Below are 20,670 nucleotides of genomic sequence, written 5' to 3' on the forward strand. Positions count from 1 at the left end.
GCCCGGCCGCGCCCCCCGACCCGCCCCATCCCGACCCGCCGCGCCGGGGGGCTCGGCCATAAATACGGCCCCGAGTGGCGCTCCCAGACCGGCGCGGCTGGGGAGGGGTCGGGGCAGGAGCCAGCGCTGGTGGCCTCACCTGGGAGAGGCTGCGGGGGTCTCGGCTCCGCACACCCGCCCGGTCGCACAGCAGCCCGGTCGAAGGCCCCTCCGTTCTGAGCCCCTCGCTGTCCCCTCCGGCCCAGCCGCCGCCCCCTCTGCCGCCCCCATGGACTTACTGGGCCCCATGGAGATGACGGAGGGCTCCCTCTGCTCCTTCGCAGCGGCCGATGACTTCTACGATGACCCGTGCTTCAACACGTCGGACATGCACTTCTTCGAGGACCTGGACCCCCGGCTGGTGCACGTCGGGGGTCTGCTGAAGCCCGACGAGCACCCGCACCACCACGGGCACCACCACGGGCACGAGGAGGAGCACGTCCGGGCGCCCAGCGGGCACCACCAGGCTGGCCGCTGCCTGCTGTGGGCCTGCAAGGCGTGCAAGAGGAAGACCACCAACGCCGACCGCCGTAAGGCCGCTACCATGAGGGAGCGCCGGCGGCTCAGCAAGGTCAACGAGGCCTTCGAGACCCTCAAGCGCTGCACCTCCACCAACCCCAACCAGCGCCTGCCCAAGGTGGAGATCCTGCGCAACGCCATCCGCTACATCGAGAGCCTGCAGGCCCTGCTGCGGGAGCAGGAGGATGCTTATTACCCGGTGCTGGAGCACTACAGCGGGGAATCGGACGCTTCCAGCCCCCGCTCCAACTGCTCCGACGGCATGGTGAGTGCCCCAGGGAGGACTCCCTGCCACCAAGGTGCCCTGGACGCTGTTGGTCCGAACCTGAGCAGGGCAGGTCACCTCTTCCTGCCCTTCCTGTAGCAGCTGCCTTCTGTACCTCCCCAGGCAGAAGACAAAGTCCTTTCTCGTGCCTTGAGCACCCGCAGCAAAGGGAGGTGGGGTTCCCGCATGACAGGATCTTGGGGAAAGAAGAAGAATCTCTTACACGCTTTGTTCCCTGGGGTAAGAAGTTAGGCAGGTTCCCCATATCCTGGAGGAGACAGGACAAAGCTGCTGGGGGAGGACTTTGGGAAGCTGCCTAGAATGGGCACCTGGAGGCATTGCGGGTACTCCCATAGCTCCTGAGGTATCCCTGTTTCCATCTCCTGCTGTGTCATTACCTTTGAATCCTCTAAGGACAGCAGAGAGCAAGGACCCCTACGACATGGTAGTTACACAGTGTAACTACTCTCTAAGTAACTACTCTCTTGCTAAGAGTCTGGGTTTTGTTTTCTGACATTCATCATGATGGGGGGAGGGTCTAAGCAACAAGAATTGTTTTTCTTGATCCTTAAGAAAAAGATTCTCAGTTTCTCTTCTCACTCACTTCATCCCCTCCACAGATATTTACAAGCAATAGGAAGAAGAATCCAGGCTTTCAGTCCTGTTTGTACATTATGGGCATGGGAGAAGAAGGGTGGGTGCCAATGGGTGTCTCATCCCCACACCTTTTGGCTAGGGCTGTAGGTTCAGTCTCTGGTCTGACTCTGGGCTGCTGGGATGTGGTGACCAGAGTCCAGGACACCTCTCTGGATAGGCCATGAGCTGCACTTTCAGACCAGAGATTACTTTTTGTGCTCTGGTGGGGATAATAATTACTGAGTTGAGTTACTTAATTACTGCAATTATGAGATACTTAACAGATTGGAGAGATTTAAATGAACAATTCCTCTTTAAGATACAGCCTCTTTTAACAGAGGAATTTCATTGTGGATTAAAATATTGGAAACAAATATATTAGTCAATGTTCTAGAGCATTTTCTATACGAAATGGAAATGGGAAGAGAAACTGAAGGAAATACAAAGAGACAAGGTAGACAGAGGCTTTTAAAGAGGAATTCATGTTTAGAAAAACCTTCAAAACCTAAATTAAAAAGACATAATTCCCCTTTCAGTCTCCCTGTTCTAAACTAAAGATACATGAAGGGCTGTATCTGATCAGAATGCTGGAAACCCTCATCTTACCTGTAAAGCTGCAGCATTCAATGGCATGGTGGTAACTTTCCTGTGGTACAGCTGTGCCAAATAAAATATTTTGGGGTGGATCCCCTTCTAGCCAAGTCATGTTCTTCCTTACTCAAAGAATCTACAACTTGATGGCATTTCAGCCAGGACTGGAATGATGGCACAGACCAGAGTCTGAAATACAAACTTAGATGGTTTCTGGGATTTGGGTAAGAGTCTGACCTCACTCAGATTTCTCTCCTTCCCAGATGGAGTACAGCGGGCCTCCTTGCAGCTCTCGCAGAAGGAACAGCTATGACAGCAGCTACTACACAGAGTCCCCAAATGGTGAGTATGTGCCCTAACAGAGGCACCGAGACAGAGGCAGGCAGTGCAGCAGCTTTCCTGTGCCTGCTCCATGCCCAGCTGGGTTGAGAGAGGACCTGCCTTTCCAGGCAGCAAGCCATTGCTGCTGGTAGAGGCACTGGATTTCCTCTAGGTGTATTTGCAAATACAGGGATGTGTTACAGCTGCATTTCCTACTTTGGAAATCTAACAGTTGGATAGAAGTATGTTATTCTCTGCAACTAATTTCAGCATTTAACCATATTCTACATTAAGACTTCTTACTCTATCATTGATGCAAATTGGAGTAATTTATGATTGATTTCAAATCTGGTCTTCCCTTTCTATGAACTCAGTGAAGCCTTGGCTCCTCCCTGTCCCCAGAGCAGGGCTTCTTTTCCATTTTGAAATTACAATCTGTTTTCTGATAATTGGTGTCCTTCACCAATATTCATTTCCTCTGTGTCTTCACATGCTCATAAATAGGTACTGCCCCCTGATAATCTGATCTAATCTAAACTGTACTATCCACTGGATAATCTGAGCGCCTTTTTGTCTGTTTTTTAGATGCAAAGCATGGGAAGAGTTCTGTTGTTTCCAGTCTTGATTGCCTCTCAAGCATTGTAGAGAGGATTTCCACAGATAATTCCACATGCCCCATACTGCCTTCAGTGGAAACTGTTGCTGAAGGGAGTCCCTGTTCCCCTTCAGAAGGAGTGAGTCTGAGTGATAGTGGAGCCCAAATTCCTTCCCCCACCAACTGCACCCCACTTCCCCAGGATAACAGCAGCAGCAACCCCATCTACCAAGTGCTATAAGGACCCCTCCAGCTGGACTGCACCAAAAGCAATTTGCTCCATTTGGCCTCGCTCAATACCTGCTTTGTAAGGTTGAGAAGACTTCTTAAGACTTATTGTTCCAGTTTTAAAATATCACTGAAAATTCCTTCAACTATATAACTTTGCAAACCTGTATCACTTTGAAGTACACATAGTTATTTATTGGTTGTTAAACTAAAGTTATTTAATACGTCTACAGATAAAATTGTATACCATGAAACGGCCAATGTTTAATCTGGGCTGTGGGGAATAGGAAGTTGGCTCTTGAATGTGGAGGAAAATAGAAATCTACAGCAGTAGTGGCATGATAGATCCTTCCTATTACTCCTGTTCTGGCCAAAATAAGGTTGTGGACCATTTTTTATAAAACTTTTGTATAATTGTAAATAAGAGTTGCTTTCCAAAAAAAAAAAAAAAAAACTGGTAAAAAAGAGAAAAATAAATACATTTAAAAAAAAAAAGAAAAAAAAAACAACCTAAAACAAAAAGGGGAAAAAAAATTAAAATATTTAATATTGCTTGGTTTGTTGTGTTAAAGTTTAACTTTATATATTTATATGATGTGGTTGCCAAGAATGTTTTCGACAGTATTCTAAATAAAGACCTTTATTTATAAAATCTGTGGTGTTACCTTGACTTTCATTAGGGCTTCTAGAATTACTAGTGCATTTAGGAGTGGTATTAGATCTCTGCCTTGGCAGGAAGAAGATACAGGCTCTGATTCAGCAAAGAAATCAAGAACATGCTTCAGTTGCACTACTTTGCATAAATATGCTGCTGACAAGGGATCTCTTTTCTTCATTTTCTGTCATGGTCATTACTAAACCTCGACCTGAGCATCACAGGTCATTATTATAGGGATCAGTAAATAAGCATCTGTTTCTCATCCTGTCCCCAAAATTTACAATTACATTGTAGGACTTGATCCTACAAAGCTGTGTTGAAACTAAGAATCACAAAAAATTAGACTCTAAATTCCAGTGTAGCTACTGAAACTTAAAGTCATACAACATTATCTCACAAGAACAGGTACTGCATTTTTGGACAAACATTCACATTTTTCATTCAAGTTCTATTTTTCAAGTGTTCTTACCAGGTTCATGTATTCTCAGGTATTAGAAACTAATTGCAAAGGAGTTTTTGTCATAAAGTTCAAGTTATAGATCAGAGTTTACCTCAAATTCAAGTTGGAATTTAAGCCAAAGATAGGCAGTTTTAATTTGGATTTGAACTTTATGCATCTCTGGCAGCACTGCTCCAGGGATTTACTTCTTGTTTAGAGCCTCTCTAAAAATAACCTGTGGGCTCTGTTTCATTCAGTATCTATGTGTAACCTTGAAAGCTGGCTGTGCAACTGAAAACTGTTATGCCCGAGCTGGCTGTTGTTGGAAAGTAACAATCAGGGCATTTCTGTGCATCTGGACAAGAATAACCAGCAACTATAACCTGTTTCTTATCACATCCCTATGATTTATGGATTTTGTAAAAACATCACAGTAAAATAAAAACAAAAAAACACACTGAAAACCAATCTAGGTATCATCATACTTTGCTGACAGTACAAAGAATACTTTGTACTCTCTGTTAGGTGACTATTATAGAGGAAGTTGGTGCAGCTCTTACCTCTTAAGCATGAAAAAGAAAGAGGGAACAGCTAATTCCAGGGAATGTGTCCCACTCATGTATCATGTATGGCCTTGAAGATCAATGCTCTGTGGAGAGGAGAGGACCAAATTGCCATATGTTGAGCAGAGAAATGCAGTTGCTTCTCCTTCTTCCTGGGGTGGTCATGCTCCAAGCTTGGTGATTTATCCAAAGCTAGAGGGGCAGGGATGGTAGCAGCCATGGGTATTCCTTCCTCATCCATGAGCTTGTGGTCATGGTGGATGATAAATCAGTGTTGAGGCACAGGACCATTCTGTGGAGCAGCCCAGGCTACCACAGATCAGTGGAGACTCTGAGGCAGGACTGGCCACTCAGCATCTTCATCAAAGTCCAACTTCGTAAAGGTCTCCCATTGATTTTTCCCTGTGGGCAGAAAACATTAAATCCATTAAGACTGAGTTTACCCTTTTCATTTTTCCATTAAAAATAAAAATCAAACTAATTTGAGAATGTGATAATTTATACTAATATGAATCAGGAGGGTGTCTGCTAAGGTTAGAAAAATAGCCCAGGTTAGTTGGAAGCCTGTATGCCTTGGAAAAGCTAAGGAGAGACAGGTACCTCACAAATCAGGACCTAACATTATCAATATAGTTTTCATTGCCTTCAGCAAACAATCGGGCCCACAACGCAAAAGATCAAAAAAAATGCCTCTGTGAAATACTAAGGATCTTTTAATCCCCATAATTTGAGTCCAGTAAAAATATCCATTTTACTACCATTAAATGAGGCTCTGGACATGCTGTTAGCACACAGTTCCTTGCCCGCCTTGCTTGCAGCCCACTTCTGAGGGACACAATGGGGTACCCGGCTGTAGGGCTGGCATGGCGGAGCGGGCACAGGGCACTTGTGCTCAACAACGTACACACAGTTCCATGTGAAGTCATGTATATTGCATTTCACTGATTTATTTTAGCCACCCGAGTTTCCACATACTGATGTTAATGTTACAACAGAGAACAGGCATTTAGCACATCCCAAAATAGATGGATGGATGATGAAGAAAAAACATTCATAGGTTTCCTATGCAAAGCCCATCTTTCTCCCATTGATGTCAGTGAGAAAAGTTCACTGGAGTAAGGCCAAAGGGCACCAGCACTGATAAATGCGTGTTTAGGTTACAAATATATTTATATTTTACTTTGATAAGAAAACTTATTCCCCTGTGCCATTTCTTTCTGTTTATTTCTAAGGTAATAAATGTATTTAAAACAAAGTCCTGTGCATCAAGAGGACAGCATGTGACTGATAGAAATATATCCCAGTCTATGAGTAAATATTTTGAAGCCAGTAATATTTAGATTCAGAGCTTTAGTTTAGTTCTGACACAGCCAAGGAGCATATGCAAGACTGAGCCAACATTTACAAACTTTGGTTCTTAAACTGGGCTTGTAAAGATGAATTTAGGCACTTAAGGTTGATCCTACAAGACAAAGTACAGCCTACCTTGGTCTACAGAAACACTCCAGCACAGGCTCTGAACACACACTGATAGTCTGGAAGTTTGTATCACACAGGTTCCAGTTCAATATGATGTTTCCTAACTGCCTTTGAAGGGAAAGTCATACAGATACAAACAAATAAAGGAAAGTAGCTGTCTTCAAACACAATGGTAAGTGCGTATTTTAGGAATGTTTGATTTGATTTGGTAACTTAAGAAAGCGCTGCATGACAAGCCCAGTAATACTGGTTTATCTCATTCAAATCACTGCTATGGAAAAAGCGAAGAGGAAGAAATTTATACCTCACTTACATATACTAAATGCTCCGATTTTACATTTCATCAGATCAATTTGCACATATAAGAATGAAGACAATCTTTTTCCTACTTTCAATATTTCACAACAAAGTGCAATAAAATTGCTGGGTTTTCAAATAACAATGTTAAACACCATTTCCTGCATTATCATAGCAATACTGCTATAGAAGTATTTGACGTACTGAACACTCAATCTCAGGTGAAAGATATATGAACTATTCCTGGTATATTTTTTCCCCTTAAAAAGATTTTATTATCTGTATCCAAATATATTAAAGAGACATTAAATTGGCAGTTGCTTCATACCAGATGCTGCTCTTCTAAAATGACTTCATTTTCAACTCAAGATAAAGACCTTAAAAAAAACCCTTGAAAGTGGACGGAAAAACAGTTTTCATTTTATATCTTATATTTTACAGAGATATTTGAAAGGTTGAGAGTGTGCAAAGGGCCAAAACTGCTATCTTCAGAAGAACTACATCCAAAATAAGCAAGAAAACGTTTGTACCTCATACTCATGAATTTTAATGAATTAATTAATATTTCCTTTTTGTTTACAAATTTCCTTGAAATCAATAGGAATATTTCCAGCTTCAGGAGGAATATTTTCAGACTACTGCACATAGTACTGTGTGGGATAGTGTTCACATAGCGGTGCAAAGCCAGGACAAACTCCCTGCTGTGACCCTTGTGCTCTGGTCACTGACCCATTTCTGTCACAACACTTTCAGATGTGCCGATCCCCCTGAGCACAACCCTCTGAACAAGCTGCCAGGCTTTAGTGCTCACCTGATCTTGAAAATACAAACTAGAAACTGCCCCCATAATAGTGCTGAAAGCCTACAACCATTCCTAAATGAGTGGCTGACATGGAGCCTGTGATAGCAGGAGATGGTATGGAGGTCATTTCACATAACTTACATGTGGCAATCTTGGCTTCGCAGGCAGTAGGTAAAAAAGGCCTTTGTAGAGTCAGAGTGCAAATCTCTGACAGCACGACCTGGAGATAATCTTGGGAGGCACATCCAAGTATCTCATTAAACACTATTTACTATCAGCTCACCCTCCCTCAGCCTTTCAAATCACTGGTTTTCTAGTAAAACTGTTGAACAGCCATGACCTCCTCTACTTGATGGATGCAGCATGCTCCCTTCTCAACAGGATTGTTGCACAACTGGGAATGTCATTAAGTGAAGACCTTTCAATATCTGACATTTCAGGGCTAACAAGGGAGGGGATTGTCCCTAGCATAATACAGAAGAGCTGTCAGATAGTCCTTTCCCTCACAGGACCTAGCAGGAATTAGAAATATGTCTGATATAAAGCCACTTGGGCCAGTACAAGGAACCCAGAAATTTCCCTGTGGACCCAGAAACCTACATGTTGCATACACAGACACTTCTGAACTACCTTAACATTGTAAGCTAAAGGTGAAAACTGACTTATCCTGTAACCATAGGGTGATAGAAAAACCTCAGGGGTTTCCCAATAATGTATTCAACATGGCACTGAACTCACATTTTCTTCCTACAACACCAATAACTTTTACCATACACAGACATCATAATGCCATCAACAAGCGTGCTATTTTATGTAATGAATATTCAGTGAATAACCTCACATTAATCAACAGGGAGGCAAATACTGTAATTATTTATTAAAAATTTACTAAAAATTCTAACAGACAATAACCCACTTAATCATGCAATTTTGGTTGGTTTGTTGGTTGGGTTTTTTTGGGAGTCAGATTCACTCAGAAGTCTGTCTCAGCACAGTTATCTAGTGCTGTATGTCCATGGCAGTAGAAGGTGGTCTCCCAATCTCCACAGTCCTCCCTAACCCACCTGAAATGACATTGAGCCTTTTCTGGTCCAACAGCCACATCTGCTGGGAAAAATTTAAACTGCATTTCTTCCTGAAATCGTTGCTTGGTGAATTCCATGTTCTGTTTCATCATCTTTCTATAATGTAAGGTTTGTTGGTGCAGAAACAGCAAAAAAAATTCAGTCTTCAGTCAGCACCTGGAGGCCCATACATTAGTTACATCAAGGAAAATATACTGGAAAAAAAAAAATTATTTCCTGCCACGAACTTTCTACAGAAACAGGGAGAAAAAATTGGAAGAATAGTAGGTTGGTTGGGTTTTGGCTTTTTTATTGCTAGACAAATGTTGTGGCACCATTCTATTTTTCTTTTTTTTAAGTGAAAAAAAAAAGACAAAAAGAGGGAGAAACTGTAAGGTCTTTGAAGGCATTGTATGGCCTGTGCTGAGAGCAGTCATCCTGGGGGAGACAGGCTGCTTGCCAAGATGCACAGGAACTGCAGATGACAGCAGGATCACAATGAGATTCCCTGGTGACAAAGTCCCTCAGCAGGGCATAAATCTTGGCCACCTGACCAAGGGAGGTGACTTTTCCCTCTACTCTGCTCTGATGAGATCCCATCTGGACCTGTGCATCCAGCTCTGGGTCCTCAGCATAGAAGGGATATTGATCTGCTGGAGCAAGTCCAGAGGAGGCCACCAAGATGAACAGAGGGATAGAGCACCTCTCCTACAAGGAAAGGCTGAGAGAGTTGGAACTGTTTAGCCTGGAAAAGAGAAGGCTTTAGGGTGCCCTTCCAGTACCTGAAGGGAAAATACAAGATTAAGGAGACTGTTTAAAAGACCATGTAGTGACAGCACAAGGGGGAATGACTTCAGACTGAAAGAGAGTAGGTTTAGATTATACATTAGAAAGCAATTCTTTACTGTGAGGGTGGTGAGGCACTGGAAGAGGTTGCCCAGAGAAGCTGTGCATGCCCCATCCCTGGTAGTGTTCAAGGTCAGGCTGGATGGGACTCTGAGCAACCTGGGATAGTAAGAGGTGTCCTTTTCCATAGCAGAGGGGTTGGAATGAGATGATCTTGAAAGTCTTTTCCAACGCAAACCATTCTATGATTCATTTATACTTTGACCACACAACATTCCTTTTTTTTCACATCGATTCTCTGCTTCTGAATCCTAAACCAAATAAAGCAATACCTTTTTGCGCTGAATTTTTTTACTTGTTTTTATGGCATCTGTGGGTTTCCTGAAGTGGCAGCCTAGACAATCCACATTTGAGAGCTGCCGCTTGCTGCAGCGTGAAAGCGCATTACTGAACCAACAAGCAGAGTGTAGGTTTTTCTCCAGGCCACCGGAGGGCAGCCTTTCCATGAAAAACAGGACTTTGACATCTTTGTTTTTAGTGCACACGTTCCCTTTTTTCCCCCTAAACTCTCACATCTAACTCTTTCTCAGCTCAGGTAGAGAGCGTCATTTCACACCGTGACAACTGAAATCAATCAGCCGATTTCCTACCCAGTGTAAATTCATCAGTCTGGCTGGCAGTGGACACAGTGTATCGGTACTCTTACCTGTTTGGATTATTACAGCAAGTACAAGTTCATGGTCTGAGTTTGGATGCTCAAAGATGCACTTTTACAGAAAAACTACAGGCTTTTGTGTCTATATGGCAAGGCATCCCTATGTGTGGCCTGAAGTTCGGGATGAAGACCATGACAAAGCAAAGCATTTATGCAACAGCTTGTAAAGGGAGAACTGTTCTTCATCCAGGGCACGTAATGCTCTCATTACACATCTAATGCCATAGAAATACAAATTCATGCAAGGGGGTTCATGTGTCACACATGTTCCTTTGTACAGGACAGTCCACACTCGCATCCCTTTGTTCCCTTTGGAAAGGAAGTGTGGTATGTGCTAGGCACACATGCTCTACTCTCTCAAAGGCTGTCCTCTACAGAACTACACACTTGAAACAGCTTGCAGTTGAAAGCCAGCTGCACAAAATGTAGTCCCAAACATGCCTTTCAAAAGCTTCACAAATGCCAATTACATTAAGCGATATGAAAAAAAGCAAGCGAGTAATGTGCCTAATTAACAAAGCTAGAGATGGAGCCAGCCACTTGGTTTGAAGTACTTCCAAGAGAGATGTTAAATGCAATGGTCAGAGCAACTCTGGAAGAAATAAATTAACATGCTGGGATAATATTTCAAGCTCTGTGGGAGTAAAAACTGTGTGTGGTAAGGGGAAACAAAGGTAAAAATATCACAGGGTGCTATTCTGTTTGATTGTTTGCCAAGGACACTTTAGTTTTTGCCATTTATTATTCTTCATAGTATGCTCGAAATTATGCAAGACATAAAAGTGTCAGCATTACGTCACTGGCCTTCCTAAATTTACCTTTTACCCACCTGTTAAATCTCAGCTCAAGGTCAAGAGAAAAATAATTTTGAGTGAATGGACTATGAGATAGACACATTCATGAAAAATATCTTAGTAGGGTTCTTTGATCTTTAGTATTATCTGTAACCACAGCTCAAAAGATTCCCCACACCATAGGACAAAAGTGGGGTTTTTTAAATGGTCCTCATAAATAAGAACTGACTGACAGCTGCCTAGCTCCAAATCTTAGGTATCTGTGGTTGGGAAAGCTCAGGCCATCACAAACTCTCGAGTTCCAGCAAGTAGCGTGGCTTGAATCCATTCCAGTACTCATCTGTTGGCAGCTGTTTCCATCTGCTCCGTCTTGAACCATTCTGCTCAGTCCCTAGGGAAGAACAGGAAGACTGTCACGCAATGAACTTGCTTGTTGTGAGCTGGCTGCTCATGTTTTACCCGAATCTGTCATCTCACCTCATCTGCTCTCTGGCCTTTCTTTGCCATAAGAATTCTGAGTTCTGCTGTGCATCTTAGGGGGGAAAAGAAACCCCAAACAAACTATTCCTCAAATGTGATTGCCAAAACATTATTCCTTCCTTTAAGTACAAATAATTCTTATGAACAAGAGATACAGAAAAGATTGATCAGATCACCTAGTCCTAACAGCTGAATCACACAGTGGTACCTGCATGTATGTTTTGCAGCTAAAAGTGTCCGAGATACCTTCACTTTGTGATGAGGGAAGGTAGATGCCCTTCAAGCACTCCATGACCATTACCTGTGGCCTTTTTTGTTTGGTTTGGTGGTAAAATACACAATGGAGAAAGAAAAAAAAAAAATTCTATTTTAGGCATGAGTGTTTATGTTTCCAGACTTGCAGCTGAGCCTTTAGGAACTTTGGTTGACTGAGCAAATGTCTGTGCACATTAACACAACTCTCTTAATTTGTCCCATTGCTATTTTATGTACTTGTTAACTTGGTATCTACACATTAACATTTATTGGCTAGAATAAGCAAAATATTTTATTTTTTCTTAACCAAGATAATTAGTTTTATATTTTCAGCTTGGAAAGTTTTAATTCATACTTTGATATATTATCTCTAGCCTGATTTCCAACTGGACCAAATCCCCCCAGATTTCTTGCACCTTCAAAACATTCAGGTGTACCTGAAAATCCAAACTTTTTTTCAGAAACGTTTTTATTATTTCAGTCCCAACCTGTATCTTATTACAATCCTGTACCTGAAAGTATATCCCTAAACATAAGCAGCATTCTGCAGATCCTATTCAGCCTAGGGTTGGGAGGGGAGAAATAGTCAATAAGAGAAGCAATACAACAGAATATGGAAACAAAGCTGAAGAAGATTCCATTAGTAACACAATGCAATCATCTGGATTTTGACCTAATCAGAAGTATAGATATTTGTGGATATATTGGTCAAAATACCTCCTAAGGGCTTTACAAACATAAACTCAGGAAAACCAAGAGTAATTTCACTGAATTCCCCTGTCACCTTTTTCTGTGGTGCACCGTCCTTTGCAGCATGCATCTGTCTGCTTGGATTATGCAATGGTCAAACTGGGCCACACAAGCACAGCACTTGCATGAAGACCTTCCTATATAATGAATGCTGGCTTCTCAAGGGGCTTGGCATGATAAAGCAGATAAGCATATAAGCATATGGGCATCTTTGCCCATATCCCGAATTACTACCACACAAGCAATCATTTCCTCCACTTTTTAACAGGCAGGATAAGCTGGAGAACAATTTCAGAAGAAACTGTAGAAATCTATTGCATTTTTTATTACAGTTAGAAATTTTTCAAAGGAAAAAAAAGGTTTTTATTATAGATTTGATAATAAATCTAATTTGTATTGGACACTGTTTTTTCTCATTCCTTCATAGGAAAGCTGATAAACATGCTATTATAGGCTGTCTTAGGATGAGAATCCATCCTAGAAGAACAGAAAGGTCCAATTTTATATGAGAATGGAGCATTTCTGAAGGAAGACTTAACTCTGATTTCTTGCAGGCCAACTCTGAATATCTTGTCCCACTGTGATCTTTCTCTGCTTCCTCATTATTTCCCAATTCCTTCTACTGCTGGACTACCTAGAGGCAAAGACTACGACTGCAAAACCTGGCAGAACCCACAGATGAATCAGACTGAATCAGTAAACAATGACTAAAAGTGCAGCGTCATAGGAACATGCATATCAATCACTGTGCCTCAAACAAAACCATTTAAATATAAACCTGCTGCAAATCTTGACAGGAATTCCAGCCACAGTGTGGAGGGCTGGTGTAATCCTATTGCACTAGAATTCCTACAGAAGTCTTCCCCAGGTCCTAGAAATTCCGGGTAGAGCATATTCCTGCTCCCTGGAGTGCAGAGACCATTCATTATAGTGTGTCCCAGAAGGGAAAGGCAGAGGACGAGCTAATAGAGGTGCCATCCCTTCACTATTGCCTTTCTTCTAGCTCTCAACACTTCATTTAACTGGAACAAAAGGCTGGTATTAATGCTAAGGTATAGGCCCAGGCATGAGACAGGATAAAGAAACCTACATTCCCAGCAGCTAGTTCAAGATCTGGGACAAAACGTGGATTTTGCTTTCCATTTACTCACATTTATATTGTATAAATCCTGGCTCTTGACAAAAGAAATCCAGCAGATTTCATCTTTAGTGCCAACTATTTAACTAGCATCACTGGAACTATTATACTTTATATCTCTTCATATGCAGCATTCAAATAATTACTTCAACAGGATTAAATGTCATATTTCATGGGACCAGCTGCATAAATATTTACAAAGCTAGGGAACAGAAAAGACATCTCAGAGTTATTGATTCATGTCAAATATTGAGAAGCTGGGTTAATCAAGGGATTTAAGCAATGCTTTAAACCTTTGAGTCAGAATTGTTGAGATTTATTTAAACTGTTCTTACCTTTCAACATCTAAAGTTTTACAAATCGTTTATAACAATAAAGACTTGCAGGCCATTTTCCCATCTGTTTGCCCGAGGACATTTCAGTTACTATTGTGAACACAGAGTACGCTGAAGAAGTAATAACAGCTGTGAAAAGTGAATCATTCAACTAAAATTAAGTTCTCATTTAAGTAAAAAAAAAAAAAAGTTGTAATTATTTTGTTGTATTGGAGAAATAGTCAGCTGTTGGTTAAGTACATACATTTTATAAAATGGAGCATATTCCATACTTCTTAGTCAGAAACAGATCCTGGTTTGTTTTTTGCTTTTTTTTGGTGGTTAAATGAAAAAGATGCACTTGCAGCACTGAGCTGCATGCCTTTTTCAAGAAAAGACTAGCACCTCCTGTTCTGTATTCTGTATATAGTAGTTGTGAAATACATATGTCTGTATCTATGTGTTTGTGTCTGTTGCTATGTTCATGCACCTGCAAATTGGCTGAGATCTTAAAAACGTAATGACAGCATTAGTAGGGTTTTTTTCAGAAAAGGCTGACTAGGCCAGTCTGAGAAAGTCAAGGACCTTCTAGGACTCCCCAGAACAAATTAACTAATAAAATAAAGCCAAGTCCCTGGCCTTTTCTGAAACTCTAGCTATAGGACATGGTAAATGGTTCCAACCTATGTGCGCTCTTTTGGCAATGCAGATTCAGAGCCCTCAGGATGACTGACCTCAGCTCGTAGTAACGAGTTTAGATAAGGGTTTTTTTGTTATGTGCTGACAGGAAACTTCCAATTGTGTAAGCTCAATTTTCCTCATCACCAGCTGTTTTTTTGCTGGATCACACCTAGATCAGCAGGAAGAAGACAAGGGACAAATCCTTCCATAGCTCCGCACTGTAATAAAGTAGCACATTAGCTGTATGCCTAATTCCAGATGCTTAAAGCAGATTTTTCTGTGATTTAGCCTCATGATTTCTTGAGGAACAATTATTTCTGTTTTGGGGAATGTCTCATCAGAGACAAATCCTGACACTTTTACTACAGCCTTGACTTGAGGATGTGCTCCAAGAGAAGCCCAGTGCCTCACCCAGGCCAGATTTAAGAACCTAGGGGTGAGACAGGTAACTCAGCAGTTTTTTTTCAGTGCTTATTGCCCTTTTTGCCAGGAAGGTGCAATCTTCTCTTTCCTTGCAGATAAGACAGTTTGGAAATCTCCCTAGTCCTTTCAGCAAGCACCAGAACACCACTTCCACCACCTCACCTTACTCGTGGGCACCATCTCCATAACTGTATCCTGCTCAGTTTCATCTCCCATAAATTTTCAGCAAAACCAAATGGATTCAAGTGGGAGTTTCTCTCAGTTAATGGAGTGGGTAAAGACCAAAGATGATCTCTAACATGTCACAATATTACTTCCATTTTTTTTCCAGAGCAGCTTCCATTTATCTCACGGTTTGATGCACACTTTCTGAAGGATCCCAAAGGAATTTTCAAATCAAAAAGAACCTTCACTCAGCAGTGTCAGCCCAGTAGAAATGGATGAACAAGTGCAACTCATCAGGCAGAGCATGGCAAATGCTTCTCAGCTCAAAGCAAAGCCATGCAACAGCTGGAAAACATGGAAGGGAATGAAGTACATATTCAAGTAAAACTGAAGTAATTAAGAATAAAAAATCCAGCTATAAAAGTGCTGGAACAAGAATTTAGCCATAACTTCTGCTGCTCTGATTACTCTCATTAAAAGAAACATGACTTCTCTGCATCAGGCTTTGAGCTACACTTCTCTTCAGACATGCAGCATCTCTATGACTCCTTCACTCGACATCAAGCACCAACCCACAATTTTTTTCTCCATTCTCATTCTTTCTATGAAAGGCTTTCATCCAATTAATGACAATTCAGAAGGGTAAATCTAGCCTTTCAGAAAAGTAATAATATCTATGCAATTGCAGCTGCTTTATTTTTAAATGATTTTCAAGGACAAAATGAGTACATTGCATGCTGAAGTGCATCACAGCTTTCCATCTGAAGACCTCAAACCAAATGATTTACAAGGATCAATGCTAACAGAGCAATTCACAGCATGATGTAATCTAAAACTGATAAAGAACTGCACTGAAATACTGTTGAGTTGTCATGAATTTAATACAAGAGAGCACAGGCTGAATTATAGCATTCAAGCATTACAAACCTGGTCTTCCAACCCTGGCTGCCTTTTCTTTTGAGATTGTAACTCTTACAAATAATTCTCTCAGCCTCCTCCAGCTTTAAAACATTTTGAATGTGTTCTCTAGTTATATTCACAGTTGTGCACAAAGTCACAGGTTCACTCAACATCTCCTTTTGCTCTTCATATTGTTACAATGGGTCATTCTTTTTCTTTGAAGACAAACTGACTGATGGAGTCAGAGCTAGGCCTTACATTTCAGGGGTGGGAGCTTCTTCAGCTGTCACCATTGTTGGTATCCTCACTAGAAACCTCAGTGAAGGAAGAGGCTACAGAGCAGTGCAAAATCACATACTCTTGATACACTAGTAAAGCACCAAAGCATACAGCAAAGCTTCCTAGCATGCATTTCTGTGCCTATACAGCACTGGGATTCAGATCTGTCAATCCAGCATCTTCAGTAAGTGGCAAAATATCTTCATACCATAATGAAAACAATGAAATAAAATTTTAGAAAAATATTAAAATTTCACCTCAAATTAATGAGTTACTAAGTTTAGGAGTATTAGGGAATATATGCTCAGTCATCTCCCACACTAAGAAGAGAGCTCCTTTGGAGTTAGACAGAAATTACCGCAGTTCTCAGCTAAAGAAGTAGAGAGAGGGGGGGATTAAAAAAAGAATAGCATGTGAACCCACTAGTTGTTTTTTTTAGTTTTTTTTTTTTAGTTTGTAGACAGAATTTAGACCTCTGTCTGAATGACAACCTACCTTTTCTTGTATATGATTACCCTGGGGATGCTGAAGTATAGGCCAACAAAGGTGATCCCAGTACACCAGATACAGAGGGGAAAGAAGGACTTACTCTTCCCGTGTCATCATAACAGTGAGGAGACTTAACACCAGTGATAAAATTAGTAAACAGATCCACTCTCTAACTCAGCTACACAGTAGTTTTCAAACTAAAATATATCTATGGCTTAAAATTATTCTTCCCCTATCACCACTAAAACTTTTGAGTTAGGAGAACAGCTAAAATGATACATAGGCCAACAGGTCTGCTCGAAGTGCACACATACTCTCCTGTGTAGTACGTGTGCCACAAGGCAGACCTTCAGAGAGACCTTTCTAAACTCTGCAACTTATTTTCTTCACTTATGCCAGATTTTGGTCAGCTCCAGCTCAATGCAGATGATCATCAAAATCTCTCACCTGTTACTAGAATCAGTTAAGGAAAAAACAAAAAACAAAAAAAAAAAGCATTATCAGGGTGAATGGCTTTTAATGCATTTAAAAATTTTGTGATAACACCACCTGCAGCTGCTGCTGCTATACTATAATCCTTTTCCAAACAGACTGTGAACTGTTTGGATAACCTATCAACTCTGTGCTTCCCACAGAGGTCTCCCAACATTATTAAAGCTAGTTTAGTTATTTTTAACATGTAAAACTTAGTAAGATTAATTAATAGGTTAACTTAAAATGACAAGTAGTATCACAGAAAAGCTAGACAACTTGTGGACTTACATGTCCAGATTCACATTAAGTCCTCCTTAAAGATACCAAATGTAAACCAGATGTTTAAAGATTTAAACATGTCAAACATAAACTAAAATAGAATCCAGTTATAATATTGTTATTTTCATGGAACGAGGAGGATAGAAGTGCCACTGCCAAGTTTGAGAGTAATCATAATTCCATAGGAAGTTTTTGTCTGCAAATTGGAACTTGGAAAATTAGATCATTTGGTTTGTCTATTATAGTCCAAACATTTCTAATTATATAAAACTATTTTTTAAAATGAAACTGGAATTTTATATTGCTATATGGCAAGCTGAAAGCAAAACTTTGCTCAGACACAGCAGCTGCTACAAATCTGTCTTAAAACTTCCATTTCATGCAAACCAACAGCCACCTATGCAGTGTTATCAACTATGGCTAATTAAATGAATGCAAATCATGCTATAATCTACCATGCAAAGCAAACTCTTTGTGCCTTAATATGCAGTTATTTTGTGCCATAATCCTTGAAATAAAGATATTATTTTTGAACAATTTCCCTCTCAAGCTTCTATATAAATTTCAAACATGATGTTTTCTTTCATTTTCCACATGAAAATAATGTCTAAACTTACATTCCAATTTGTATTTCTGAAAGACCTTCTATTTCAGCAGCTATCTTGTTCCAGATCTCACAAGCTCCCACTTGTCCATCAGTCTCTCATTTGGGGCCCTCTTTCATGTCTTTTGAAACATCCAACTCTTCTGTTTCTACCAATGCTTCTTCATCAATTACAGCTTTAGTAACCTCAAAGAAATCTTGCAGGTCACTTAAGCATGGCCTCCAGATCTGAGTCCATGAAAACTCTCTTCAAACAATCTTTCTAGCTTTTAACATGTACTCCCAGATGACTTCTAAGGTCCTGCACCACCCTCTTTCAGTTTCCCAGACAAGAAGGGAAACCCAAGCAAGGGAAGCTGCTCAATACCCCTCTCATCCCCACTGTCACCTTAGATCCTAACACTGAAATTCCTCAAGAGGAATCACTCACTGCAGGTAAGGTATCACAGAAGGCAGGAGCTAATGAACGAGGAAAGAGTCTTTACAGTTGTGGATGTGACCAGAAGGACCCACCAGCCTAGGGTTCATAGGGCCTTAACATCTTTCTTGGGTCACTTGCCCTTCACAGCTTTCGTTAGCTCTTGAAATCCACCCTACAGTTCTTTCCCATTGGTCCCCTGATCTATTATTATAAAAAATAGGCATTTACTATGTTTTAAAAGCATTTTCGCATGTATAATTTCTGTCAGTGAGTCAACATCCTCTTTTCCTTTCTTAATGCCAGGCTTGGGTTCACAGCCCTCTTTTCCCTCTGTGTCCTCTGGCTGGCAATTCTCAAGGATTTTAGATAGTGTTTCTGTACTTGTGATTCTCAGATTCTCCCTCTGTCATCAACCTTTCTGCCTCTGTTCAGTCCCAGTGCTGAAGTTGCTGTCTGGCATCTCTTCCTCGAGATTTTTTCACCAGTTTATGCTAGCTGAAGTGCAGAGTTGCCTTGATTTAGCTTCACTTTCTCCTTTCTCATTCATAGATTATACAAATACCATACTCCCATTCCTGCTGTCTTCCCTCCCTTTTCCCAAGAGTCGCACGCAAATAGCACCAGGTCTCAGGCCTTCCCTCTACCCCATCAGCTTAAAGAGCAGTCTGTTACTATTTTCACAGGCAAATCTGCTGGTCAGACCTCTTTGGAACATCTCACCACAGCTACTGCAAAGTTTTCTTCTCTGCATCCCAACCATGCAACATTCTTTGCAAGGAATTTGCAGGTGACCTCCTCTCACAAACCTGAGCACACCGATTGTTCCTTGACAAGGACAAGCCTTCCACTTGTGTGCTGTTCCCACACATCTGAATTTCAGTCATACTTTGAATTCAACTAACTGCATTCCCCTGGTCTGTCCTCTTCTGTTGAGCATCATGTTGTCCCTACCACTTTTACACTCCAGCAGCATTCCCTAACTATGTACCTTCCAACTTGGTATATTTCACCATGGCATGGCCTCAATCCACAAAGGCTCAGCTCTCCAGGCTCTCCCATAAGCCCATTCCTCCTGGGACACTAACAGCAAGTAAAACAAAGTACAGAACACATCTACATACCTCTCTTACTTCCCTTCCACACAACCGTCTTCCCGCTGTTCTTCAAGTTCTTTGTAAGACAGGAACTGGGGGGTTTTTGAAACTTCCCTTGTCATTATTTGTGGATCAATTAAAATTAAAAAAAAGAATAAAAAACACAAACACAAATTACAACTTCCTACCAATTAGATGTTAGGGAAAAAAACCAAGTGAACAGTGGGAAAAGATGGAGAAGCGGTGTAGGCGTATGGGACAAAGTAAAAGCACAGCGGGACAGGAAGGAACAACCCTGCATACCCCCGGTCGTGAGGAAAGAAATTTACGCCTGGGAAGGTCTTGCATTCTGCCCTTCAGCCAGTCCGGTTCAGGCAGGACGAACACAGCCGTGAGTCAAGTCAATGGTGCTCGAGAGGGTCACTCGGAGCCGAGGGGCAGCACCGGGACACCCACCGCTCCCGAAGGGGACCCCCGGCGCGACCACCGCGCGGCTGCGGGCAGGGGAGCGGGGCGGCTCTCTCCCCGAGCGGCGGCTGCTGGAGCGGGCAGCCTGTCCCGGCAGCGGCGGGGGAGCGGCGGGTGCGGGGGGCGCGGCCCGCGCTAGGACCCGGGCGGGAGCGGCGCCTGCGCGGCGGTGCCCGGCGGCGGGCGGCTGCACCGAGCGGCTCGGCGGCGGCGGCGGCAGCGGCAGCGGGAGAAGCAGGGGGAGGACCACCGGCAGCCCCGCGGGTCCCGCCCCCCGCACCGGCAGGCGCTCGACCCGGGCCGGCCGGGCGCAGGGGCGGAGGCGGCGGGAGCGCGGCGCTGTCCCTTCAGCACCGGCAGCGCCCCCCGCCCCGCACCGCCGGGAGGGGCGCGGGCACAGCCCCGCGTTCTCCGCCGGGACTGCAGCCAGCACCGGCGCCCCGCAGCCCCGCGCACCTGTGGGCAGCGCCGGTGCCGTGATTTTTCTCCCCCCCACTCCCCCCCTTTTTTTCTCCCTTTTTTTTTTTTTTTTTTTTTTTTTTTTCCCTTGTGCTTTTGGCCACGTCCAACCAGGGAAAGGCCCTCCCCCTCCGGCACCGCAGCGC

At 42.5% G+C, this 20,670-nt stretch overlaps 1 protein-coding gene across 1 annotated transcript; it reads left to right on the forward strand.

The window, feature by feature from the left end:
• Nucleotides 1-96: 96 nt before the first annotated feature.
• On the forward strand, nucleotides 97-3,838 carry MYOD1 (myogenic differentiation 1). Its single transcript, XM_005522309.3, has 3 exons — nucleotides 97-823; nucleotides 2,314-2,392; nucleotides 2,957-3,838. Exons 1-3 carry the CDS (start codon nucleotides 269-271, stop codon nucleotides 3,205-3,207), a joined length of 885 nt encoding a protein of 294 aa, XP_005522366.1. The 5' UTR covers nucleotides 97-268; the 3' UTR covers nucleotides 3,208-3,838.
• The last annotated feature ends 16,832 nt before the right edge of the window (nucleotides 3,839-20,670 follow it).

Source organism: Pseudopodoces humilis, chromosome 7, assembly GCF_049639895.1.
Source record: "Pseudopodoces humilis isolate 2021_Gansu_Grassland_sample_001 chromosome 7, ASM4963989v1, whole genome shotgun sequence".
Taxonomy (NCBI): domain Eukaryota; kingdom Metazoa; phylum Chordata; class Aves; order Passeriformes; family Paridae; genus Pseudopodoces; species Pseudopodoces humilis.